The sequence below is a fragment of the Cydia strobilella genome, chromosome 17 (genome assembly GCF_947568885.1).
Source record: "Cydia strobilella chromosome 17, ilCydStro3.1, whole genome shotgun sequence".
Taxonomy (NCBI): domain Eukaryota; kingdom Metazoa; phylum Arthropoda; class Insecta; order Lepidoptera; family Tortricidae; genus Cydia; species Cydia strobilella.
In genome coordinates this window covers 4995643-5023048 of record NC_086057.1, presented here as the reverse complement: position 1 = coordinate 5023048, position 27406 = coordinate 4995643, and the positions used below count along the sequence as shown (strand labels likewise).

At 36.7% G+C, this 27406-nt stretch overlaps 2 protein-coding genes across 2 annotated transcripts; both read left to right on the top strand.

The window, feature by feature from the left end:
- Nucleotides 1-727: 727 nt before the first annotated feature.
- LOC134748854 (pancreatic triacylglycerol lipase-like) lies at nt 728-4824 on the top strand. The gene is made up of 6 exons (XM_063683677.1): nt 728-765; nt 1478-1658; nt 2075-2223; nt 2747-2992; nt 3376-3718; nt 4767-4824. Exons 1-6 carry the CDS (start codon nt 732-734, stop codon nt 4810-4812), a joined length of 999 nt encoding a protein of 332 aa, XP_063539747.1. The 5' UTR covers nt 728-731; the 3' UTR covers nt 4813-4824.
- Nucleotides 4825-14111: 9287 nt separating this feature from the next.
- LOC134748756 (pancreatic triacylglycerol lipase-like) lies at nt 14112-19510 on the top strand. The gene is made up of 6 exons (XM_063683530.1): nt 14112-14149; nt 14855-15035; nt 15456-15604; nt 17794-18039; nt 18594-18933; nt 19380-19510. Exons 1-6 carry the CDS (start codon nt 14116-14118, stop codon nt 19423-19425), a joined length of 996 nt encoding a protein of 331 aa, XP_063539600.1. The 5' UTR covers nt 14112-14115; the 3' UTR covers nt 19426-19510.
- Nucleotides 19511-27406: the final 7896 nt, after the last annotated feature.

Here is a 27406-nt window from a genome sequence, read left to right as displayed (position 1 = left end):
CTAAAGATTCACCGAAAGCTACGGGTCTGCTAGACGCTACCGTCCGCGGCGGGCGACTGGCAGCGACCGCGGCCGACGACGCTGACTACCAAATACTATGTATTTTTGTTGGGATAAGAAATAACGCCATCTGAAATTAAAACGTTGATGAGGCATGCAACGTTGTATTGTATGGAAGTGAACACTCTATTATACTTTTCTCCGATTGTGCCGTTGCCGGTGTGTCAATGTGAAATTTAATATCGATCATCAAAATATGCCACTCTTTGTATAGTAGTTGTATTTTTTTTAATTTCTTGTGCTTTGAAAGTTGGTCATTGTTTACCTATGAAGCGATTTGAAAGTTGAAAGTGACCCATTTTGATCCTAGGAAGATTTACTTTTCATGTATTTATTTGTTGTTTTACGATTACCAATGAAAAGATAAAAATTAACTTGTAAAATTTCCATTACGATATTTTTTAACTCACGTTTCCATAGAATACTTTTATATCTCAATTGTTTACTGAAAGTTACCGCACGTAACTCGTTGTTTGCTGTTTTGTTTGCTTTGTCACCTGTTTTCCAATTTCCAGCCGATTTTAATTTAATTATCTGTTTTGTACATGTAATGAAAACAAAAATAATACGTACAGGATCAGATAAGGAATCAGAAGCGATTACCTACCCGTAAGTATAAAAGATTGTTGGCGGGTGGTAGCTTCAGTATAGTTCAATTGGCAGAACAGAACATGCGTACCGCCATAGTGCTCTTTGCTTTTTCGGGTACGTCGCTATAATTCCGTTTTGTTTATTTAAATACACATTTTTTTATAAACCGTGTTAAATATAATTTTCATCAGACGTAAGAATAAGATTATGTAAGGTTGGGCTAGATTACTTTAATTGGGATTTAACTTTTGCCAGGTACTGTTTAAAAATGGTGCAACAAGATTATACAAATGGGCGTAAAAAGTTGCGTTCAAAACGTTGATATAAACGAATAAATTAACTGAATATATGTATACTCCCGATTATGTTGCATTTAGTTGAAAAAAAGTCAGAAACATTATAAAACGTATAACCTTAGAATTAGCATGAATTTATAATGATTATGATTGGGTACAAGTACTCTACGCCAATTTACAAAGGACCTTTTTAATCGAGTTGGGGACCGAACAGGACAACATCAGTGCCAGCGTTATCAGCTATTTGGGATAGTTATATTGAATACTTATTTAATTATTTCTTACTTTCAAATACTGAGGAAGACAATACAAAAGTTCAATCTACTAGTTTAGTACTGTTTTTTTAACTATAAAATTATATTGTATAAAAGATTGATTATTAATAATTCTTAACTTAGACCAAGAAAAGTTTGCAGAGATTTTAACGGCACACGCAGTGCCAGTGTTATTTATACGTCATAATTTCATATAAGTTTGACGTTTAAAATAACTCCTGCACTGCTGATACTCATTAAAATTAATATATTCAGCGTTCGCCTCGGCGGTGCCCGTGCGTGAAGAGCAGGCTGACTTCGAGTACCCGAGGTTCATCCAGTTTCCCGACGGTGACGGCGTTCTTCACACGGTGGACCTTCAGGAGGAGGTCGACCACAACCTCCTCGAAGAGGTGCAGCGGAACCCGAACAATAATCTGTACCTACTCTTTACCAGGTACATTGGCTTTTTTCTACGCAAATACGTCAGTTTTTTATTAAATATTGAATGTCGGATGGATAACTTACCCACAGGCTTTCCAGAATTTGGGCCTTTGGGCTATATCCTGTATATTATATTGAACATGAGAATGCTGCATACAAAACGCATGTTTAATTAGCCCAAATTTAGCTTCATAGTCTACTACTATTAGGATATGCAAGCGTTCATTGAATATAGTATCCGCTTATCATCAGGTTAAACGCAAGCTAGTTTACTTTCTGAAACTATGTTACATTACGCATCCATTTTGCCGTGATATTGTTTGTCTGCAAAGTATACTCAACTGTGATGGTAATCTTGGTGAACTAATCGCAAATGGCAGGACCCATATCTTCTGGTTTGATCTAAACACCCTTATTTCTGTACCACAGACGGAACCCCCATACCTCGCAAACGCTGGTCATCAACGACAGGAACTCTGTCCTGAACTCCAACTTCGACCCCAGCCATCCCACTGTGGTCATCGCGCACGGATGGCTAAGCCACCAGAACACCGATCTCAACCCCGCTATCAGAAACGGTAGGTTTTAAACTATCTGATACATTTGATTTTCAAAAACAATCATTAATATAAATAAATCTAAAGCAGACGCAGTGGAGTTATTAAAGTACAATTTGCCTCACCTCATAACTCGTAAACGTTTTACTGTCTTTGGTTGTGCAATAAAATTGCCTTTGATTCTGATGGACTTAAGAAATGAATTTATGCAAATTGGAAACAAATCAAATTGTTATATAGCCGCAAAAGCTAAAGACGCTCGAGGGCTTGGCCACTTTTTCTCTTGTATATGATGGATATTACAGTTAATAAATGTGAATTTACCTCCTAAAATAAATCATCATTATCACGAAATTGTGACCATAATCCAGATCCCTATTCGCAAACTACTATAAATTTATGTCTAAACTAATACCTATTAGGGGTTAACTCAAAATGCATAATACTGGCAGAAACATAAACAGTCACAGGAATCGATATAAACGAAATGTAATTGGTGTCTGCCTAGAAATACACACATTAATAAATGAAAGCTGATTTCTAGCTTACCTCGACAAAGGCGATGCTAACGTCATCGTTCTGGACTGGCGCCGCCTCGCCATCGGCGGTTACGTGACGGCTGTGAATGGAGTCCCTGCGGTCGGTCGCGGGCTCGGCCAGTTCCTGCGATTCGTCCATGAAACCACTGGCGCCCCATACAGCTCCATGCATCTCGTTGGATTCAGCCTGGGTGCTCATCTGGTCGGCAATGCAGGAAGAGAGCTGGGAGGAGCTGTTGCTCGTGTAACTGGTAAGTAAATCAATATGAGTTCAAAACATTCATCACGATTTCTGGGGGCCGTATCCAAGATCACCAACGTTTATCGACAAACGCCAATCAACAAGTTACGTCGTCAGCTTCATAAGTGTACATTACCTACTTAAATTTTGATTGCGTTTTCTAAAATGTTGTCGCTTGGCTAGGGCCGAAAAATCATAATTAACTATATTGAACGAATGTTTTTCTGAAAGAGGATTGCATTTCTCAGTATAAAACGGAATACTTAGTACCTAAGAACCAGATATTTTTCCTAATATAACATTAATAGAAATCACTAAAACACAATGCAAGTCAGCTGGTACATTAGGGACTTAACGTTGTTACCTTAACTCTGAGACACTTTTGTCCATTAGGTCTAGACCCTGCCGGTCCCCTATGGAATTGGAACAGCAACCGTCTGGGTCCCAACGACGGCGTCTACGTGGAGGCGATTCATACTGATGGCGGCTATACTGTCGGCGGTCTTGGCATCGGGAAGGCTATTGCCAATGCCGACTTTTTCCCCAACGGCGGTATCTCTCAGCCTCGGTGCCTCACCAACATCTGCAACCACAACCGCGCGTGGGAGCTGTTTGCTGCTACTGTATCGTACAATCACCTTATCGGACAAGAGTGCTCGTCCAACTTGCAGATCACTTTAAACACCTGCAGAGGACAGACTCTTCATATGGGCAATGATGACTTGAGAAAGTTGGGGTAAGTTAAAATTTTCGTTTGGTATTAAAAATATAAACTTTTATCTACGTGTTGACGCAATTAAATTGTTTATTTGTATATTATTTTCTTAGTGATGAAAGTGTCGTTAAAATGTTTTTAATTCAAACACTAAGTCACATTTTATGCTAATCTGAGGTGCATAGGTACTCGTGTAATAAAATTGGCATCAGATACATCGAAGCGGACAAAGTGAATACAGATGTCTAAGCATGGTGGAATAAACCTACATTAGATTACGCACATATTTTAAGCACACTGTATAGGTATAGTGCAGATATTTTAACAGCATGGACATAATCGTTTTTAGGGTTCCGTACCTCAAAACGAAAAAACGGAACCCTTGTAGGATCACTCGTGCGTCTGTCTGTCTGTCTGTCTGTCTGTCTGCCTGTCTGTCTGTCTGTCTGTCCGTCTGTCACAGCCTATTTTCTCCGAAACTACTGGACCAATTAAGTTTAAATTTGGTATACATATTGGTGTGGACTTAACACCCAATGACGGATATGTAACGTAAACATACAAATTTTAATCACGGGAAAACTAGGGGGGTAAATGAGAAAATTAAAAAATTAAGTTTTTGAAACTATATTGTGTTACATATCAAATGAAAGAGCTCATTATGAGAATCTCAAATATTTTTTTTTTATAATTTTAGGATAAACAGTTTAAGAGTTATTCAAGAAAATAGGCAAAAAATGACCATTCCCCCCTTTATCTCCGAAACTACTGGGTCTAAAATGTTGAAAAAAATACACAAAATAGATCTTTACCTATAGATCACAGGAAAACCTGTTAGAAATATGCAGTCAAGCGTGAGTCGGACTTAATTACTTGGTTTTTGAACCGACCCCTACGGGTTTTTTAAAAACATTTCACTCATGTTTCACAATATACATTGTTTAAATTGTGTAATGTACGGAACCCTTGGAACGCGTGTCCGACTTGCACTTGGCCGGTTTTTATCAGATAGGTACGCTACGCTGAATTCATTCTATTTAAGCATTTATGTGTTTCTTCTTGTCTCCAGGTCTGGCAAATACCGATTGAACACTGCACGAAGATATCCCTTCTAAAATTAGGTATATTGTAAGGATTTGATTATACGACGACAATGACCGAAGACAATATTATATACGACGACTATTATGACGTGTAATATGTAATATTATTATAATTAAATGAGTATGAGTATGAGAGTTTACAAGTTCTGCTATGTAAAACTTGCTAAAATCAAGAATAAACATTTTTTTAAACCGGCATCTAGGATTTAAATTGGTAAATTCTCGAGGCGTTCATTGCCAAATCATACCTATTCCCGGTGAACCACCTTAAGGGCAAAAATCGTTTAAACGTCTTGCAGACGGTCAGGCTGTAAAAAAAGGTAATACTTATAAATCAGTATAAATTAACCCATTAAAGGATAATTCACGCTAGAACGGTCCGGGTCCGGGCCGAGGCGTCCGACACTTCGTTTTCCATAGAAAGCATCACGTGATCACCGATCACTCATCATAGAAAACGAAGTGTCGGACGCCTCGGCCCGGACCCAGACCGTTCTACCGCGAGTGATCCTTAATACCTACTTATTATTAATTTAAAAATGTTAATCACTGTAGGTGAAGAGGCACGTAATAAATAAATAAAAGGAATTATAATATTCCTTTCTGCCCGTCACATGCATACTAAAAATTTCATTACTAAATATTGTAAATGGCAAATAAAGTACACTAGCGGCCTGATTCGAACTTTAAGATACGTCAAAAATTTGCTAAAGATACGACATGAATCGGATGTCAGTGTCAAAAGTGACGTTTCTTCAAAATCGTCACTTTTGACACTAACATATTCTATCCATATCGTATCTTTAGCAAATTGTTGACGTATCTTAGTTCGAATCAGGCCGTAGATCTATGCATTACTAACATTACATTACCGTACGCTATTTTCCATTACAAGTTGTGATAGAACTTCACAAGTTTGCGCCGAGACGGCGACGGCGCTGGAATAACACGCACCGAACACAGACTCTGGAATTAACTTTGGAAATATTATACATTATGAGCCATGAAGCCAATTTAATTTTAATTATTTACTTACATTATAATTTTACGATTTACTCACTTGTTTTAGTGAGTCTAAACCGTAAAATCATTTATTGTTAGTATGTCTTACAACAGTTTAAATTCGATTATTATTTACTTACTTTCAGCTGATTATTTATAATATTACCTAATAAATAATATATTTGAATAAACTTGGCAACACTTTTTTTATGAAAAAATATTTTAGGATGCTTTGCTCGAAAATGTAAAATCTCAATAATCACACACTTTAAATTATTGCTTTGCTTAAAATTTATTTCTTCTTTTTACCTCAAATTTTCTAATCTTTCAAACACTTTCTATAATTCGAAACTTGAACTGTCGTTTTGTAACAACACTTAACGACATTAAAAACAGGTAATTATGAATTTTAATGGCTGATCTGTTGTTAGTTGTGATTTAATTGTTTGTTAAGTAAGTTAAAAGTAAGTATAAGTAAGTAAAAGTAAGTAAATTAATTAAAAGGAATCACAGTATTCCATTCTGCCTGTCACATGCATATAAAAATCTCATTACTAAATACTGTAAATGGCAAATTAACTGACCTAGACGACCGGTCTAGCCTAGTGGGTAGTGACCCTGCCTGTGAAGCCGATGGTCCTGAGTTCGAATCCCGGTAAGGGCATTTATTTGTGTGATTAACACAGATATTTGTTCCTGAGGCATGGGTGTTTTCTATGTATATAAGTATGTCTTTATCTATATAAGTATTTATATCGTCGCCTAGTAGCACCCATAATACAAGCTTTGCTTAGTTTGGGGCTAGTATGATCTGTGTAAGATGTCCCCTAATATTTATTTATTTATTTAAATATACTTTTTTTATACTACGTCGATGGCAAACTAGCATACGGCCCGCCTGGTAGTAAGCGGTCACCGTATCCTATGTACGCCTGCAACTCCAGAGGTGTTCTATGCGCGTTGCCGACCCTAACACCCCGCCGCACCCTCGTTGAGCTCTGGCAACCTTACTCACCGGCAGGAACAAGTCTATGAGTAGGTCTAGTGTTATTTGGCTGCGGTTTTCTGTAAATATACTTTATTGCACCACTAAAGAAAATAATTCAAAAATAGATTTACAATGTAAATAAACAGGCGGTCTTTTGGTGGTTTTGTTTTTGTGAGCTAAATTTGCTTCAAATATAACTGTCATACAATAATCGTTGTATAAATTTTGGGAGTATAGGGATGGCAGGGTAAATAGAAACAAAAACCAGGAATGATATTTATCTGATAATTTCTTAAAAACAAAGTAATTTTGTAAGAACACAAATTATATCATGCGATTGAAAACAATGTGAAATAGAATGCCTGATACAATTTATGTGGGTACTTTTTAAGAAATTTGAGTCTGGCTAATGAAAGTTGAACCTGAAAAAACGTGGCAATTTCAAAATAATCTGTAGCAGGCGGCACTTTGCTTACAAGGATTGCATAATTTTTATACTTTTTATGATTTCTAGAATATGAAAATTATAAAAAGTATAAAAGTTATGCAATCTTTGTAATCAAAGAGCCGCCTGCTACAGATATTTTGAAAATGCCGCGTTTTATCAGGTTCAACTTTCATTCCAGACTTCATCAGGGTAATGTTATTCCCGGTTTTTATTATTAATCACTTCGCAATCCGTATACACCGCGTTGACGCGGAAAACGCAAGGCGTGGGTAAATGTGGACGGTCATTTTCAAACCATTTGACAGAAATGTCAACAACTGTCGGACGACTAACGTGTTCCGTAGACGCCAGGGCGGCGCCATCGTCATGCACAGAGTAAATCACTAGAAGTATCTGAGCTGAAACTACCTAAACCTTAAGTCATACATACAAGGCAAACTAAATGGTAAATCATAGCTGGGCAGCTTTTATTGACTTAACATTACATTAGATTAAAAATCGATTGTTAATGACGCGCTTTTGCGTACGTGCAACAAAATGTGTAGAAGAAAATATATCATGGACTAAACAGTATCTACGTCCACTCACCTGTCTCGAGACCCAGTTATTTCTCATGTATTCTTCGTTTACCGATCGCTGTTGAGTTTTTGCGTGACACAAAACTGGCATATTTTGGCCTCAAAACCCGTTACAATATCAAGAAATCTTAGGGCCGTGATAATAATGGCTTGCCTATGCTCGAGAATCGGCTGGAATGCCTCTGGTTGGTGCGGACCAAATTCCATTTTATATCCCTCATAACTTAGGCTATTCCAATAACCAATAACGCACCTGAGCCGTCGGCATCTTCGTGACATAGGTGTTAACATAAATATTGAAATAGTAACTTTGGGACGTTTGGGTATGATTTTTGGTAAAGTTATTAACGTTTAACAGAGCAACTGATTAATATTAGTTTATTTTAAGTTCGAACAGACCTCCTTGTCGAAAACTTAAGTAAGTATAACTTATACCTAGATATTAACGATTTCTACTTCCCGTTTTTAGGTTTCCGTACCCGAAGTATAAAAACGGGACCCTATTACTAAGGTTCCACTGTCCGCCCGTCCGTCTGTCTGTCCGTCTGTCTGTCCGTCTGTCTGTCCGTCTGTCTGTCCGTCTGTCTGTCCGTCTGTCTTTCCGTCTGTCTGTCACCAGGCTGTATCTCATGAACCGTGACAGGTAAACGATTGAAACTTTCACAGATGATGTATTTCTGTTGCCGCTGTAACAACAAATACAAAAAGTACGGAACCCTCGCACTTGTCCGGTTTTTTCATGCATTTACAGAGAGAAATTACATAATTAATAATAATTTTCATAGGTTAGAGCAACTTTGACCGAGCCAGACCGAGATCTTCGGTTAATCTGATTTGGCACGAATTGGGTAGGGTAGAGCTGAAGGGATAGATAATATTTTATAATTACCTATTCTACTGTATTATTTTGTTAAAAACTCATGTCCTATCCGTCTCAGCAGGTTGGGTATCTTTTCTGCTATCCTTGATTGATCGGTAATTATAAAAGGACATTCTCAAGATACTAAGTAGGTATTTAATTAATCCTAAAATAAAATAAAAAGAGGTAGGTATTTTGTAATAATAATAAAAATGCTTGCAAGTAGAAGACACCATTCCTTTAGCAAAGCGATATTAAGTCACTATGCCACCATACTAAACCCAAAAGTGGTAAGCAATTACAAAACGTAGGTATTAGGTATGAATGGATTTTTGCTGTAGCGCGACAGAATCCTCCTTGGCAAAAAACTACTAAAATTGGAATGATCCTAATCGGAAATATACCTACATCATTCAAGCCGAATGGCCTACTTATATAAATCAAATTGGAATGTAATAGAGCAGGCAATTGCGCGTGTAATTCTCGAAGTGCTACTATCACCGACATTCGTACCGCTGAGATATTGCAATCTGATTTCGAGAATCAAATTTCCTTACGGCGCAATAATGTTCTAACAGGAACAAGTAAATAATAAAGACTCGCAATCTGTCAGTAAAGTTACAGCAGTCTTCATTACTGTGGATAATTCAATAAGATTTTAAATTGCAACAATGAGGAAGGAAACTTTCCTTCAGTGCTGAAAAACAACAGTTTACGTTGTGATATATCTACCAATGGGTGCGGTCATAAGGCGTCAAGTTCTAAATACTTACCCACTCCTTCAAATACAACGTATACGGACATACAGTCTTTATAATTTACTTATCTCTTATAGCAGTGATACCGCTCACTGTAAGTTTCAAATCCAATAGTAGATAGTTTCGAATGCACCCTTGAAACGGTTGCTGTGATACGAGTATCGTCAAACGCGTTTGCATTGAAGGTGAAATATGATGAGAAGTGAAATCGATTTGATCTTGGTACAAATTAGAAAACTTTCTGAAGGACTGTACTTTTTTTTGCTGCAAGTCCATGAAACCTGTAAAATGGAAAATAATTTTTCAATTTAGAAGGTCAACAAATAAATCCTGCAGGTGGTAGACACACTCTCCAAAAGGTTGATACCCATAAAAATACATCTAAGATAGCTCAAGACCAATACCGCTGAAGATGGTTGAGATAAAAAAGGTTTCACTGAACTTTAAACAGATTTACAACAAACTCGCTACTTGTGTTTGCTCATTTACAAAAAGTTCGCTCTGGCTCTTCTTCGGTCAGTTAGGAGAAGCCCGAGGTGGGGAACCTTCCTACCAACAGATCTTCCCTCAGAGCGCTCTGGCAAGTGGAGTCGCTATACTTCAATAGCCCGCTGCTACTTGCGGTACACTACTACCAACTGCTCAATAATAAGGTCGACAATCCAACTGTCTTAGAGCGTATCGGTTTGTTTGTATCGCAGACGCGACTGAGCGCGGAAGACACTGGTGAGGGCGAGGTGCTCTTCGGGCCCTTAAGATTTTTTTGATTGAATTGTGTTTTTACGAGCGGTTTTATGCTATTTTAATTTTTTTTTCTTTAGTGGATGATGTCCATTTCAGTATATAATTCATATATAGTAGTGTGACAACTTAAAAAAACACAAATCAAAATATTTCATAAAATAATTTTGTTTGTTCCCTAGTTGGAAAACCTATTTCAATAAAACATTTTTTTTAAATAACAAATTAGGTTTATATGTCAATCAGAGTTTAATTTCAGCCCACAGTGCATCGCCCGCTTCGCAACGCTGCTGCTACAGTCACCAGCCGGATGCTTTTACACTTTACAGGCACATGTTTTATTTATACTTTAGACCCGTCATGTAGTCTGATAAGACACACGCATCATAACTAATTCATCAACTTATTAATTAGGGTTAATTACATTTATTTTGCTTGCGATATGACCTAAGATAGCCATCAGACAAATCTTTTTCAGACAAACAATTTTATATATAATAACCTGTTATAATCAGCAGATAAGATACCAGATAGATAGTAAATAGTTCTGGAAAGTGTTTTTAATTCACTACTAGCTTTTGCCCGCGACTTCGTCTGCGTGGACTTAGTAACAGCAGCTAAAGTAAGTATAGCGCTTGGAAAAATTCTCATAGCAAATTCAATTTGAGCATATTATGCACACAAATTAGCAGGCACTTCATTAATTATCTCAATTCCACCCCGCTTTTTACTTTCTTAAGGGATGATTTTCGGGATAAATACTATCCTATGTCCTTCTCAGGGACTCAACCTATCTCTATGCCAAATTTCATCTAAATCGATTCAGTGGTTTAAGCGTGAAGAGGGAACACACAGACAGACAGACAGACTTTCGCATTTATAATATTAGTATGGACTAGTATGGATATGAATGGCAGCAAACAAGCATGCCAGGGGGTCTCGCCAAGTTGGCAATCGTTTATCGACTATAGAAAACTAAAAATATATTCTGTGTGCATGTGCCTAGTTTTAAGATTTCAAACACAATGTAATATTGTTACTGAATAAATTGATGATGATGATGATGATGAATGTATCGGGATAACATAACAAATGCGACGAAAAGTTACGGCAAAATTTCCATTCGTTATTTCAGTTCGATTGACGTTTTCTGTACATATACGATTATCATTTGGCTATACCCGTTGATGTTAAAGGGATACGATATAATACTTGCGACTCCTAATCAGTGTTGGCCGAACGCTAATGCCATTAACCATTAAAAATTAACAATTAAAAAGGTTAATGGCCATTAACCATTAGCCATTTAATTCGGATTAAAGTTAATTCGGATTAAATTTTTGAGACGTTAATGGCCATTGAAGTTAATTCGGATTAACTTTAATTCGGATTAACTTCAATGGCCATTAAAGTTTCAAAAAATTAATTAGAATTACTCTCAATTGCATTAACGTCTAATAAAATTACATTCGTGATATTTTAAAATGAGACAGCAAAATGACCCTGACTGAACCCTGGCAGTAGTAGCAGTACCTACCTACTACCTAGTAGAATTCTGGTTTGGTGCAACACAGACATACGCGGTTTTGATCATTTAAATCGTCTTGATGAGCACTTCGGAGAGCCGTACCCATGATAGAGCTGATGCTGAACCCTGGCAGTACCTAATGGATCTAAGGTTTGGTGCAACATAGGCACACGCTGTTTTAGTCATCCGACTCGTCTTGATGAGCACTTAGGAGAGCAGTACCCATGATAGAGCTGATGCTGAACCCTGGCAGTACCTAGTGGATCTAAGGTTTGGTGCAACATAGGCACACGCTGTTTTAGTCACCCGACTCGTCTTGATGAGCACTTAGTAGAGCGGTACCCATGATAGAGCTGATGCTGAACCCTGGCAGTACCTAGTGGATCTAAGGTTTGGTGCAACATAGGCACACGCTGTTTTAGTGACCCGACTCGTCTTGATGAGCACTTAGTAGAGCGGTACCCATGATAGAGCTGATGCTGAACCCTGGCAGTACCTAGTGGATCTAAGGTTTGGTGCAACATAGGCACGCGCTGTTTAGGTCGTCCGACTCGTCTTGATGAGCACTTAGGAGAGCAGTACCCATGATAGAGCTGATGCTGCACCCTGGCAGTACCTAGTGGATCTAAGGTTCTAAGGCTCTATCATGGGTACTGCTCTCCTAAGTGCTCATCAAGACGAGTCGGATGACTAAAACAGCGTGTGCCTATGTAGCACTAAACCTTAGTTCCGCTAGGTACTGCCAGGGTTCAGCATCAGCTCCATTATGGGTACTGCTCTCCGAAGTGCTCATCAAGACGAGTCGGATGACTAAAACAGCGTGTGCCTATGTTGCACCAAACCTTAGATCCACTAGGTACTGCCAGGGTTCAGCATCAGCTCTATCATGGGTACTGCTCTCCTAAGGGCTCATCAAGACGAATCGGATGACTAAAACAGCGTGTGCCTATGTTGCACCAAACCTTAGATCCATTAGGTACTGCCAGGGTTCAGCATCAGCTCTATCATGGGTATGGCTCTCCGAAGTGCTCATCAAGACGAGTCGGATGACTAAAACAGCGTGTGCCTATGTTGCACCAAACCTTAGATCCATTAGGTACTGCCAGGGTTCAGCATCAGCTCTATCATGGGTACGGCTCTCCGAAGTGCTCATCAAGACGATTTAAATGACCAAAACCGCGTATGTCTGTGTTGCACCAAACCAGAATTCTACTAGGTAGTAGGTAGGTACTGCTACTACTGCCAGGGTTCAGTCAGGGTCATTTTGCTGTCTCATTTTAAAATATCACGAATGTAATTTTATTAGACGTTAATGCAATTGAGAGTAATTCTAATTAATTTTTTGAAACTTTAATGGCCATTGAAGTTAATCCGAATTAAAGTTAATCCGAATTAACTTCAATGGCCATTAACGTCTCAAAAATTTAATCCGAATTAACTTTAATCCGAATTAACTTTAATGCAATTGGTTAATGGCGGAACTAATGGTTAATAAAATTGATCAATGGTTAATTAAAATTAACAATTACGGCCAACACTGCTCCTAATATGTCCATGACGAAAAGTTACGGCAAAATTTCCATTCGTTATTTCAGTTCGATTGACGTTTTCTGTACATATACGATTATCATTTGGCTATACCCGTTGATGTTAAAGGGATACGATATAATACTTGCTAAGGATTATAATATGTGTCTAAAGATTCACCGAAAGCTACGGTTCTACTAGACGCTACCGTCCGCGGCGGGCGACTGGCAGCGACCGCGAGCGACGACGCTGACTACCAAATACTATGTATTTTTGTTGGGATAAGAAATAACGCCATCTGAAATTAAAACGTTGATGAGGCATGCAGCGTTGTATTGTATGAAAGTGAACACTATTATACTTTTCTCCGATTGTGCCGTTGCCGGTGTGTCAATGTGAAATTTAATATCGATCATGAAAATATGCCACTCTTTGAAATCTCTAAACTAGTAGTTTTTTTTTTCATTTCTTGTGCTTTGAAAGTGGGTTATTGTTTACCTATGAAGCGATTTGAAAGTGACCCATTTTGATCCTAGGAAGATTTACTTTTCATGTATTTATTTGTTGTTTTACGATTACCAATGAAAAGGTAAAAATTAACTTGTAAAATTTCCATTACGATATTTAACTCACGTTTCCATAGAATACTTTTATATCTCAATTGTTTAATGAAAGTTACCGCACTTAACTCATGTTTTGTTTGCTTTGTCACCTGTTTTCCAATTTCCAGCCGATTTTAATTTAATAATCTGTTTTGTACATGTAATTAAAACAAAAATAATACGTACAGGATCAGATAAGGAATCAGAAACGATTATCTACCCGTAAGTATAAAAGATTGTTGGCGGGTGGTAGCTTCAGTATAGTTCAATTGGCAGAACAGAACATGCGTACCGCCATAGTGCTCTTTGCTTTTTCGGGTACGTCGCTATAATTCAGTTTTGTTTAAATACATATTTTTTTATAAACCGTGTAAAATATAATTTTCATCAGACGTAAGAATAAAGTTATGTAAAGTTGGGCTAGATTATTTTAATTGGGATTTAACTTTTGTCAGGTACTGTTTAAAAATGGCGCAACAAGATTATACAAATGGGCGTAAAAAGTTGCGTTCAAAACGTTGATGTAAACGAATAAATTAACTGAATATATGTATACTCCCGATTATGTTGCATTTAGTTGAAGAAAGTCAGAAACATTATAAAACGTATAACCTTAGAATTAGCATGAATTTATAATGATTATGATTGGGTACAAGTACTCTACGCCAATTTACAAAGGACCTTTTTAATCGAGTTTGGGACCGAACAGGACAACAGTGCCACCTAGTGTTATCAGTTATTTGGGATAGTAATATTAAATACTTATTTAATTATTTCTTACTTTCAAATACTGAGGAAGACAATACAAAAGTTCAATCTAGTTTAATACTGTTTTTTTAACTGTAAAATTATATTGTATAAAAGATTGATCATTAATAATTCTTAACGTAGACCAAGAAAAGTTTGTAGAGATTTTAACAGCACACGCAGTGCCAGTGTTATTTATACGTCATAATTTCATATAAGTTTGACGTTTAAAATAACACCTGCACTGCTGATACTCATTAAAATTAACATATTCAGCGTTCGCCTCGGCGGTGCCCGTGCGTGAAGAGCAGGCTGACTTCGAGTACCCGAGGTTCATCCAGTTTCCCGACGGTGACGGCGTTCTTCACACGGTGGACCTTCAGGAGGAGGTCGACCACAACCTCCTCGAAGAGGTGCAGCGGAACCCGAACAATAATCTGTACCTACTCTTTACCAGGTAAAATTGGCTTTTTTCTACGCAACTACGTCAGTTTTTTATTAAATATTGAATGTCGGATGGATAACTTACCCACAGGCTTTCCAGAATTTGGGCCTTTGGGCTATATCCTGTATATTACTATATTGAACATGAGAATGCTGCATACAAAACGCATGTTTAATTAGCCCAAATTTAGCTTCATACTCTACTACTATTAGGATATGCAAGCGTTCATTGAATATAGTATCCGCTTATCATCAGGTTAAACGCAAGCTAGTTTACTTTCTGAAACTATGTTACATTACGCATCCATTTTGCCGTGATATTGTTTGTCTGCAAAAAATACTCAACTGTGATGGTAATCTTGGTGAACTAATCGCAAATGGCAGGATTCATATCTTCTGGTTTAATCTAAACACCCTTATTTCTGTACCACAGACGGAACCCCCATACCTCGCAAACGCTGGTCATCAACGACAGGAACTCTGTCCTGAACTCCAACTTCAACCCCAGCCATCCCACTGTGGTCATCGCGCACGGATGGTTCAGCAACCAGAACACCGACCTCAACCCCGTTATCAGAAATGGTAGGTTTTAAACTATCTGATATATTTGATTTTCAAAGACAGACATTCATAAAAATATATATGAAGCACAAAAAGTACTTAAATACAATTTGGCTCAACTCCTAGCTCGTTAACATTTGACTTTCTTAGGTGAATAATTTTTGAAATCAATAAGTTTGGTTAATCACAAGAATTGCAGTAAAATTTAAAATATTTTTTTTATTCTGATAGCCTAAATTATTTTTTTTTTTTTCATTTATTTTTCAAAGGCACATATACATAATTAATTTCAAAATTACTCGCCAAACTGCGTATGCAGTTTGTTGGCGAGAAAGCGCTCTTTTTTACAATTTTATGCTTACTTAAGTTGCTATCTTACTATGCTTACCCTAAGTTTGACATTAAAGTTAGTCTTAGAAAAAATATACCTATATAATAAAGTAATAAAGCATCCTTTTACAAATAAATGTTTCTACCTAAAGGATACACTATGCTAAAATAACAAACAACAACAATTATAATTTAAATAATAATACACGGTTGCTAAGTCAAGGTAAGTTATCTATAAGTGTTTTTTTTAATTTGTTCTTTACTTCCAATATGCTATATTTATTATCTCCTCTTAACCATTCTATTTCATTATATATTTTTGGGACCAAAAATGTATCTGTTCTCCTACCATAATAATTTTTGACAAAAAATGATTATAAATGATTATATTATACTAGGGTAAACCCACCAGTGAATGAACACCCCCCAGTGAATGAACAAATTCACGTTTTTTGTCTAAAATAAGAAATATAGCAATTTCTACCACTTGTCGTATTTTTTTTCTTATAATGAACTTTATTTCCTATGCAATGGCAACCCGTGATAAATTTATTTTCAACCAATTTGATTGTGACTGGCGTTTGAAGTTTACGTGTTTCTGGTTTTGAAGTTTTGTATAGAAAAATTAGATCCCAGATAAGAACAGTGTACGTTTGGAGCAACATATGAAGTGCTTATTTAATGTTTACCTGTACAAAGTTTAGTTATTTCGATAGGTTAAGAGTTAAACCTTCTATAAATGCACACTTTGTCAGCGTATTACGCGATTAAGTGTTTATTTTTTAGAGTTCCATTACTGGCGTGTGTTCATTCACTGGTGTCGTCTAGATTTCATTTTTTTCTAAATTTGTATGTAAACGAAATGGTATTGAGTTTGTTTTTTGTGATTGGGCATAGAAAACGATTCTGATTCATTCAGCCAGTATTGGAACAAACCAAATTTCTAGATTTTTCATAGTCCATTTACTAGATTTTTCATGCCTATGTATGAACAGTACATAATTTGGCTTGTTCATTCATTGGGTTTCTACTAATTCTATGTATGAACAATGTAACCACGAACAACAGAATGAAAAGTCTATTATTTTAAGCATTATTTGCTGAGCCTGACCTTTTTTTCATCAAAATATGCACGTTGTTTCTTGTTTTAAATATTGATTCTCTTTTTCTTATTAATATGTAACAGATTTCTGTGTTATTGGTGAATAACCATGATTTTATTACATTTTTATACATTTAATATCAAATAGAGGGTATAAAAAGATATGAACGCTTTCGCTATACCTACTAGAATAGAGCTGGAAACGGGTTTTGTGTTAAAAAAAATTGAAATTATGTTCATTCACTGGATTTTGCGGTGTCCATTCACTAGTTTTCATGTTCATTCATTAGGTTTTTGGGTACTTTTTGATAAATAATGTTATAACTCATAAACTATGAAAGTAATAAAAAATCGCAGAAATTACTTTCTTAATTATTAAATGAGGATTGATTAAATTGCAAATAATTATTCAAATTATTAATGAATGCTGAGAAATGATTTTTCATGCTTGGATAATTGCTTAAGTGTTCATTCACTGGTGGTCTTACCCTACTTGGAAATAAATCAAATCATTAGCCGGGAAAGCTGAAGACGCCGGTTCGTATCCGGTCTCGGCTATTCGAGGGCTTGGTCATTTTATTATTTGTCTATGACATCTATTTCAGTTCATACCTAGATTTCAATTACCTACCTCTTAAAATAAATCATAATAATCACTATCATCAACCTGTAATCATCAACTTTTGAGCATAATGTAGGTCCATCAACATATACGAAATGTACCTAATTGCCGTCTGCCTAGAAATACACACATTAGTTATTGATCATTGATTTCTAGCTTACCTCGACAAAGGCGAAGCTAACGTCATCGTTCTGGACTGGGGCCACCTCGCCATGGGCGATTACGTGACGGCTATGAATGGAGTCCCCACGGTCGGTCGCGGCCTCGGCCAGTTCTTGGGATTCGTCCATGAAACCACTGGCGCGCCGTTCAGCTCTATGCACCTCGTCGGATTCAGCTTGGGCGCTCATCTCGTCGGCTTCGCAGGAAGAGAGCTGGGAGGAGCTATTGCCCGTGTAACTGGTAAGTAAAGCATAAAAACAGAGTATTATATTAATTTGCACAGATCGTTGTAATTAGTTACAGCACATATAGTTCAGAACACGTAAGGAGTTGCCCATGGCCTGAAGGTTCATTATGATTTCTCCGTTTTATCCGTTTTGTCTTGTCTTGTTAAATTAAGTTCAATGTATAGCAACCTAGCTATAACTTACATGTTTGGTATAACTGTTAATGTAAGTTAGTCGATGAATAAATAAATGAATAAATAAATAAATAAACTTCTCCGGGTCGAATCCAAGATGACCCACGTTTATCGACAAAGGAAAAGTAAAACCGCATCGACGAAATCACTAAAGCCCACCGCAAGTCGTACCTTACCTACCTCGTACCTTAGGAACTTAGCGCCACTTGCACCATCGTACTAACCCGGGGTTAACCGGTTAAACCGTTAACCCAGTGTCAAATTATACTGGTAACCATGGTAACTCCAGGTTTAACCGGTTAACCCCGGGTTAGTACGATGGTGCAAGTGGGCCTTACCGTTAGTACCCTAACTCTGAGACACTGTCCATTAGGTTTAGACCCTGCCGGTCCCCTATGGAACTCGAACAGCGACCATTTGGGTCCCAACGACGCCGTTTACGTTGAGGCGATTCATACTGATGGCGGTACCGTTGGCGGTTTCGGCATCGGGACGGCGATTGCCAATGCCGACTTCTTCCCCAACGGCGGTACCTCTCAGCCTGCGTGCATCACCAGCATCTGCAACCACAACCGCGCTTGGGAGCTGTTTGCTGCTACTGTGTCGTACAACCACCTTACTGGAAAAGAGTGCTCGTCGAATTTACAGATCAGTTTGAACACCTGCAGAGGTCAGTCTCTTCAAATGGGCAACGATGATTTGAGAAAGTGGGGGTAAGTTATGTTTTTCTTGTTCTATTAGGTACTGATAAAAAAAAATCATGCTGTCTTTTGACTCAATTACATTTTTTAAATAGATACATATTTTTTATAGTGACGAAAGAGTATTTAAAATTATTTAATTCAAGAATATTAAAACATTGTGCGAAATGGGACGGCGGTATATCGATTATTCGATTGGCGGGAAGACGAATCAGAATCAGAATCAGAAAAATATTTATTGCCACAAAAATTAATACTTTAAGAACTATAAATATAATTTTAAAATACTAAAATAGGTACGATATGCAACCTGCGCTATACTGACGATACATATGATAGCATGTACACACTCATTTTTTTCAAATAGGTCAATACCTTAGCTTAAGTAGCCAATTGCCAGACTAAGCTGAATATAGTGTATTCAATAAAAGCATTAATTTTATTTTTTTGGTCCCCAGGTCTGGCAAATACCGGGTGGACACTGCACGAAGATATCCCTTCTAAAATTGTTCTATGGATTTGACGATAAACGAGATCTGCTATGAAAAACTTGATGAAATCGAAAATAAAACATTGTCTAAGACCTAAATCAAGCATTTTTAATTAGTTTTCTCGAGAGGTTCATTAAGAAGTCATATCTATATTTATATAAATTACGAGCATAGGTACTAAATATATAAGTTGCAAATAAATGCCCTGACCGGGATTCGAACCCAGGACCACCGGCTTTACAGGCAGGGTCACTACCCACTAGGTCAAACCAGTCGTCAAATAAATTATCCTATTAATGCAGGATGGAACAAAAATAGTGGGGATCCGTTTAAGGGCATATTCGGTATCGTGTTTTGATTAAGATTTGTAGTATGTACTAAAATAAATAGTATCTAATGTACCATTCGCTTACCGGCCGCTATCAAGTTTTTGCGAGACACAAACCGGTATATTTTTTTCCTCAAAATCTATTACAATATCAAGAAATCTTATGGCCGTGATTATAATGGTTTGCGTGAGTTTAACTTGCCTAAGCTCGAGAATAGGCTGGAATGCCTCTGGTTGGTGCGGACCAAATTCCATTTTATATCCCTCATAACTTAGGCTATTCCAATAACCAATAACGCAGCTGAGCCGTCAGCATCTTCGTGTCATAGGTGTTAACATAAATATTCAAATAGTAACTTTGGGACGTTTGGGGTATATTTTTTGATAAAGCTATTAACGTTTAACAGAGCAACTGATTTAAATTGTTTTTTTCTTTCTTACTTATAAGTTCGAACAGACCTTCTTGTCGAGCACTTAAGTATTTGTGTATTGTGTATCTTATACCTAGATAATAATGAGGGAGCATTATTCGAAAACGGCCTTAACGATTTCTACTTCCCGATTTTTCATGCACTTACAGAGACAGAAATTACAGTTAATAATAAATTTCATAGGTTAGAGCAATTTTGATTTGGCACGTATTGCGTGGGGAAGAAAGAGCTTGGAGCGATAGATAATTAATTAGTTAATTTAACATTTCATAAAAAAAGTGTCACTCTAATTTTGTATTTTTTCCATAAATCTTGTACTATTTCTACTCAGAATCACGAGCTCTTTCGATCCGGATAAAAATGTCCCAAAGTTTTTTCCTATTGTGGCGGTAACAAAAAGAAAAATGTATGGAAATTTTGAGACACTTTTTTCTTCTATAAGGATGAAAAGGGCTCGTGATCCTGACTAGTAATAACACAAAAATGGCAAAATAGGTCACATAAAAAAATGCAGGCCTGTAATTCTCGAAGTGCTAATATCACCGACATTCGTACCGCTGAGATATTGCAATCTGATTTCGAGAATCAAATTTCCTTACGCCGCAATAATGCTGTAACAGGAACAAGTAAATAATAAAGACTCGCGATCTGTATAAAAAGTTACAGTCCTCATTATTGTGGATAACTCAATGAGATTTTAAATTACAATAATGAGGAAGGAAACATTATTTCAGTGCTGAAAAACAACAGTCTACATTGTGATAGGTATATCTGCCAATGGGTGCGTTCATAAGGCGTCAAGTTCTAAATACTTACCCTCTTCTTCAAATACAACGTATACGGACATACAGTCTTTATTATTTACTTATCTCTTATAGCAGTGATACCGCTCACTGTAAGTTTCAAATCCAATAGTAGATAATAGTTTCGAATGCACCCTCGAAACGGTAGCTGAGATACAGGTATCGTCAAACGAGTTTGCATTGAAGGTACCTACTTAATGTTAGAATTATGATGAGAGGTAAAATCGTTTTGATCTACTTGGTACGAATTAGAAAACTTGTTGAAGAAACTGGTTGAAAATTAAAAAGAAGTAAAATCATATACATAGAAACTGTTATTAATATGAAATCTTACAAATGTAAAATTTGTTTGCTTGAAAAAACTTCCAAACTTTCGAAATCTATTTGCTTAAAAAAATAAATAAAAATGTCTTATTAAAATGAAAATAACTATGGTATATATTTTTAAAATTATTATCAAGCTAACAATCATTTAAAGAATATATTTTTCCTTAATTCTAAAATCAACTTTGTAGTAGCTCCTAAGAACTCGTTTTCGTATAATCTCACAGTTTAAGATTTCCCATATGAGCATACTACTGCATTTCACACCCTACGTACCTAAGTGTTAGTTACATTATATTTCACATGCAACACCAATGTACAGGTTCATATTCATGCTTATACATTGTGGTTCTTCATATTCACCGCATTCGCATATTAATGAGATTCATTGCAGCGTTACCTCAATCGCGTCGCAAGATACCTCAATAGGCTTAACTCTCCAGCGGTGTAGCGATAGCGGTTATAGTTATTAATTTATGATGTCCCCGTCTCATCGTCTGCCGAAGACGGCTTAAAGCGCGATAATCTCGAAGCGCGGCAATATCAGCAGTGCCTGGCTTGTAGGTATTATGTAAATTTTGCCCGATAAGGCTAACGGTGGCTGGCGAAGCAAAGAGAATGGAAGCTTGTTCACTGTTACAACACTTATTCGGTAAACTTTGCCTTTGTTGGTGGGCAATGCGATCGGGGTTAGTTAGCCGGATCCCGAAGTTAGAACAGCGAACTGTTATATTAATCGACTTACTCAAATAATATAATGGTATTTGAACACTGAATTCGTTTATTTAATTACTCAGAATTACGTATTTAGATAGATACGGTACAATATTTAGATATCAAAATGGGTAGATCTATAGCTGAATAAATAAAGTTTTGATTCGGTTCGGTCTAATCTTAGTTCCTCGTAACTAAAAATAACAACAACGAAGTTAAAAATAAAATGCACACAGATTTCATACACCATATAGTTTCATATCCTCTCGCGTGGCAAGCTACCTCGAATGAGAGTAATGGGACGCTTAACGCCAGCAATTCAGTATTACAAAACGCAAAAATTGTGTAGGTAAGTATGTAATTTTCTAATGACCATTTTGGCACATTTATTTAGTTAAATAATTCTTAGGTACATATATATATATACGTTCATTGATAGGTACAATAATATATTGAACGGGGAACATAACTACCGGGATATTTTCCTACGTTTGCCGACGATTATATCCGCGCCATTATCCCACTTCGGCCGTATGCTGCAGTTTTCTGCTATACCAGCGCGATTTACGATCACAGTAATAAAGATTTTCTGTAGCATGAATATGAATTTTGAAAAGTTAGCGTTATTTTACGCCGTAGAAGGTTATAGAATGTGCTTACATTTGTTGAAAGTGTAGGGTGGTGCATTTTAAATTTACCTGCTTAAAATTAAACTTTATGCCAAGGTACAAATATGTTATGTCAGTTTGTGGCAGGTACCATCATGCAAGCTCATTAGAAGGAAACAAAAGATAGTGCACCGTGCGAAACTTGCGACGGAAGATATGTCTGTCGGCCCGGTTTTTCCTTTATGTCATTTGTACTGAAAGTACACTTCTGTTAAAATTTTGTTTGTCAGATCCCACGGTCTCTAGCTATTTTTGCTAAAATTGTACTGCTATGGTATCCAGGGCAGGGTACTTAACGATATTATACAACTGAAAAAAAAAACGACATGTTTTCGTGATGTTTTCTATCGAGCCAACTTTTGCCTTTTAAGGTTGTTGTCGGAGTTCGCAAATATATATGTTTCTGTGTGAATTATTTCACACAGAAACGAGTAAGATAACATATTAAAAAAACCGGCCAAGTGCGAGTCGGACTCGCGTTCCAAGGGTTCCGTGCATTACACAATTTAAACAATGTATTTTTTATGTGGAAATGTCTTTAAAAAACCCGTAGGGGTTGGATCAAAAACTAAGTAATTAAGTCCGACTCACGCTTGACTGCACATTTCTAATAGGCTTTCCGGTGATCTATAGGTAAAGATCTATTTTGTGTATTTTTTTCTAAATTTTTGACCCAGTAGTTTCGGAGATAAAGGGAAGGGAATGGTCATTTTTTGCCTATTTTCTTGAATAACTTCTAAACTGTTTATCTTAAAATTATAAAAAATATATTAGATTCCCACAATGAGCTCTTTCATTTGATATGTAACACGATATAGTTTGACAAAATTTATTTTTTAATTTTCTCATTTACCCGCCAAAAGTGGCCCCCGTGTTTAAAATTAATTTGTTTACGTTACATGTCCATCTTTGAGTCACAAACTTACATATGTGTACCAAATTTCAACTTAATTAGTCCAGTAGTTTTGGAGATAATAGGCTGTGACAGACGGACAGACAGACAGACAGACGCACGAGTGATCCTATAAGGGTTCCGTTTTTTCCTTTTGAGGTACGGAACCCTAAAAATCAGAAACAGTGACAGAATAATTATTAAATCCAGCGGGATTATGAAACACGTTTCTTCTACTTTTATCCGCTAAATTACTTCTTAATTCTTAATTCATCATGGAAAGTCACAGTTCACTGGTTATTGTGGGCTACCTCCACGCTTAAATTAAAAATTAAAATCATTTTGCAACTACTTACCCTCCTTAAGTTCGTGTAACTTAGGATCGATAGGCACTTCTAACTTCTTAGAAGGGTAAGAAATGTCAACCGCGTTAACTCGCTATGATCTGATAGCGCGCGCTTGTTCCGAGTTTCGGGTGCCATTACTCAAAGAGGGTTCTAAGAGGATGGCCACCTGAGCCGCACCGCAATCTTTCCTGCAATGCAGTAAAGGACACATAACCATCGCTCAAGATTAAAAGGCTTGCTTAAAGTATAAGCCTTAGTGCTCTTTAACAATGTAATTTCGGCTTAATGATACACGGTGAAAAGAAAAAAAGCGACTTTATTACACATTCTAATACAGACATGGAGCGGCCCTTTTATAGATCCAACAAATGCTACCAACAGCTATCATTACTTCAACATACATTATTGGTGAATCATCAATCTGGGGGCACGGTACTGCCTCCGCCAAGACGAGCAAAGCGAAGCGCAAGCCGCAAGGGCACTGCCTACCTTTTCTCGAAACGCTTCGTCGTTTTTTTGAATCCTCATAACTTGGGTTTGGATTAAACCCTGAAACAAAATTCTCGGGATATGATGTCAATAGTAGATTTATTAAGCATAAAAAAATTCAATTGCATAGCTCTTATACTTTAGATTTTATTCATATCTAAAACACCCCGATTTCGTCACTGACTCACTCACTGATGATCATCAAAACCTTTAGGGTACTTCCTGAAGTCATGGGAAGGTAAAATTTGGTATGTAAGATATTCATAGTACACAAACAACAAAAAAATTCAAAACCTTAATTTTTAGGCCCTAAGGGGGTGGAATTTTGTGTGGAGAATCAATAACCGCTGAACCAATTTAGTTGAAATTTGGTATGTAGATAGTTTTTGTTATGGGGAAGGATATAGAAAAGTTTTCAACCCCAAAATCACCCCATAAGGCTGAAGGGCGTTAGGGGGGAAAAGTGGGCTGAAGTTTGTATGGGGAATCAGTAAAAAGCAGGTTGTATAAAAGATGCCCCCAGATACGTATTTCAGGTATTTTAATAGTAAAATGGGGTCTTCTGCCACAAGTATTTACAATACTTACAAGGAGATTCCAAGCATAACTAAATTGTAAATTGTGAAATGTTTTAACCAAAATAAACAATTTTTCATTTTTTTCATTTTTTTTCAAATACACCAACTCTTTAAATTACGAGATGGAATATTGTCATATTAAGTAATTCACAAAAAAAGTGGAATCCCACCAAAAATTTTTTTTAGGTGGGATAGGTACTAGGTAAATATTTGTCAACAGCTACATTTGATTGCTTCTACTGAAGCACTTTAATAGATTCATCAAATGCTTCAGTATACCTTACCAACAGCTATCATTACTTCAACAGATATTATTGGTGATTACAATCATCAATACTAGTATTTTCCAAGAATAACCAACGGCTTTTACTGAAGCATCTTGATACATCCAATAAATGCTTCAGTATACTTACCCTATCAACTGAAATAGTTAGGTATCAAATAGTTATCAAAAATACTTACCAAAAAGTTATCGAAGTTCTAAAAATGATGACACGGTTAAAACAACCAATGTGAAATTTGTTACATCTACCGAGTGTTATTTGTAAAAAAATTACTTATGCAACAAATGCGAATTCATTGTCATTACCAAAAATAATTGTTACCTATTTGTTACAAAAACAAACCGACCAAGTGCGAGTCGGACTCGCGCACGAAGGGTTCCGTACCATTACGCATAAAACGGCAAAAAAGCATGTTTGTTGTATGGGAGTCCCACTTAAATATTTATTTTATTCTGTTTTTAGTATTTGTTGTTATAGCGGCAACAGAAATACATCATCTGTGAAGATTTCAACTATCTAGCTATAACGGTTCATGAGATACGGCCTGGTGACAGACGGACAGACAGACAGCGGAGTCTTAGTAATAGGGTCCCGTTTTACCCTTTGGGTAAGGAACCCTAAAAACAGTTGAACTAATCTATTTATTTGTAAAGGTTACGATTTTTATTTGTATCAGTAACAAATTCGAATTTGTTGTGTCATCAAAAATCTTGATTGACGTTATTTTAACGTGTAATTTCGGTTGGTTTGGTTTTCGGTTGAATCAACATGTAATTTCTTTCTGTGTATCGGGCTAATAATTATACCCTGTCGCTATACAGTCAATACCGTCAATTGAATCGGAATGTTGTTGTAATTTGAAAATTTGACATGTAAAATTATTATTTTATAAATAAATAATTGAAATTGAAATTGAAATGTACTTGTATGTTGCTTACACCATAATACTTTTCATATTGTTCATTTAACGGACATACGGGTGTTTTGAAAAATACTTTAAGCGACAGGATTGGGAAAGAAAGGAATGTAGTTTAAGTGAATGAAGCGTATACCAACAGCAGAACAGTTGTTAAAATCATCGAGGAAGAAATATTTAAGTGCCATGTTTAATAAAATAATTATGTAACTAGCAAAACCACTTTAACGCCAGTAACACAGATTATATAATATGCCATTACGTCGAAGCACGTATACCTTAAGCGTACTTCGTTTGAAATTGTGTGAATGTGGAAGTGACACCAAGCAAAAGTTTGTAAATTGAGGCATTTTTTTCATTTTGCCTTAAGCGACATTTAAGTCGTTAGATTGCCATGAAATCCAGCTCAATCGACGTAGTAAAATCGCTGATTTCAACAATACCTATACAATTACATAACTAAATTTCGAACAGTGTCGCTTAAATTAACTAAATTTCGAATAGTGTCGCTTAAATTAACTAAATTTCGAACAGTGTCGCTTAAATGGTTCTGCCAGTGCCTTTCGAAAAGAACAATCATAATAATATAATTTAATACATGCCGTTTTTGAATGATACAAATTGAATTATTTAGTACTTGTACTTGCAGGTCTTGTAGTAGTATTTAGTACTTGACTTATAAAAATTTAAAGCGCTAACTCACCCTGTGTTAAACTGATTGTTTAATTGTCACGTCACCATCAGCTGTCGTCTGTTTTAAATGTTAATATTTAATGCCCAATTTTGCTAGTGACATTTAAAAGTGAATTGCTGATGTGTCATTTTGATTGTGTTGGATTTTATAATCACAGAGACCGAAATAACAAAGCTGTCATCGCTGTTTTAACATCGTTCTCCACCCACAGAGTAGGGTTACCGGCTACTAAAGAAAACAATTTTTTTTTTAAGGAATATAGATCCGGAAAAATCCGGGCTCGAAGACCTGGTGTCAGAACCGAACATTGTCGAAGAGATCAAATCAGCGAGACTCCGCTGGCTTGGTCATCTCGAGAGAATGCCAGCGAATAGGGCGCCTAAAAGGGCCTACGTGGGACGCCCTAGGTGTATTTCGGTCGTCCCAATTACTGTTGAAGGGAACAGATTGACAAACACTAACGGCCCAATTCGAGCAACGTTTATAAGACGCCACAGCGATACGATACCGATCTGTCAGTGTCAAA

What these genes read in the sequence shown, in the direction of transcription:
- LOC134748854 (XM_063683677.1), top strand. Translation starts at nt 732, where the DNA reads ATGCGTACCGCCATAGTGCTCTTTGCTTTTTCGG. An exon ending in AGTGCTCTTTGCTTTTTCGG is followed by an intron (nt 766 to 1,477) that starts GTACGTCGCTAT and finishes TAATATATTCAG; the next exon opens with CGTTCGCCTCGGCGGTGCCC. An exon ending in CTGTACCTACTCTTTACCAG is followed by an intron (nt 1,659 to 2,074) that starts GTACATTGGCTT and finishes TCTGTACCACAG; the next exon opens with ACGGAACCCCCATACCTCGC.
- LOC134748756 (XM_063683530.1), top strand. Translation starts at nt 14,116, where the DNA reads ATGCGTACCGCCATAGTGCTCTTTGCTTTTTCGG. An exon ending in CTGTACCTACTCTTTACCAG is followed by an intron (nt 15,036 to 15,455) that starts GTAAAATTGGCT and finishes TCTGTACCACAG; the next exon opens with ACGGAACCCCCATACCTCGC. An exon ending in AGCTATTGCCCGTGTAACTG is followed by an intron (nt 18,040 to 18,593) that starts GTAAGTAAAGCA and finishes ACTGTCCATTAG; the next exon opens with GTTTAGACCCTGCCGGTCCC.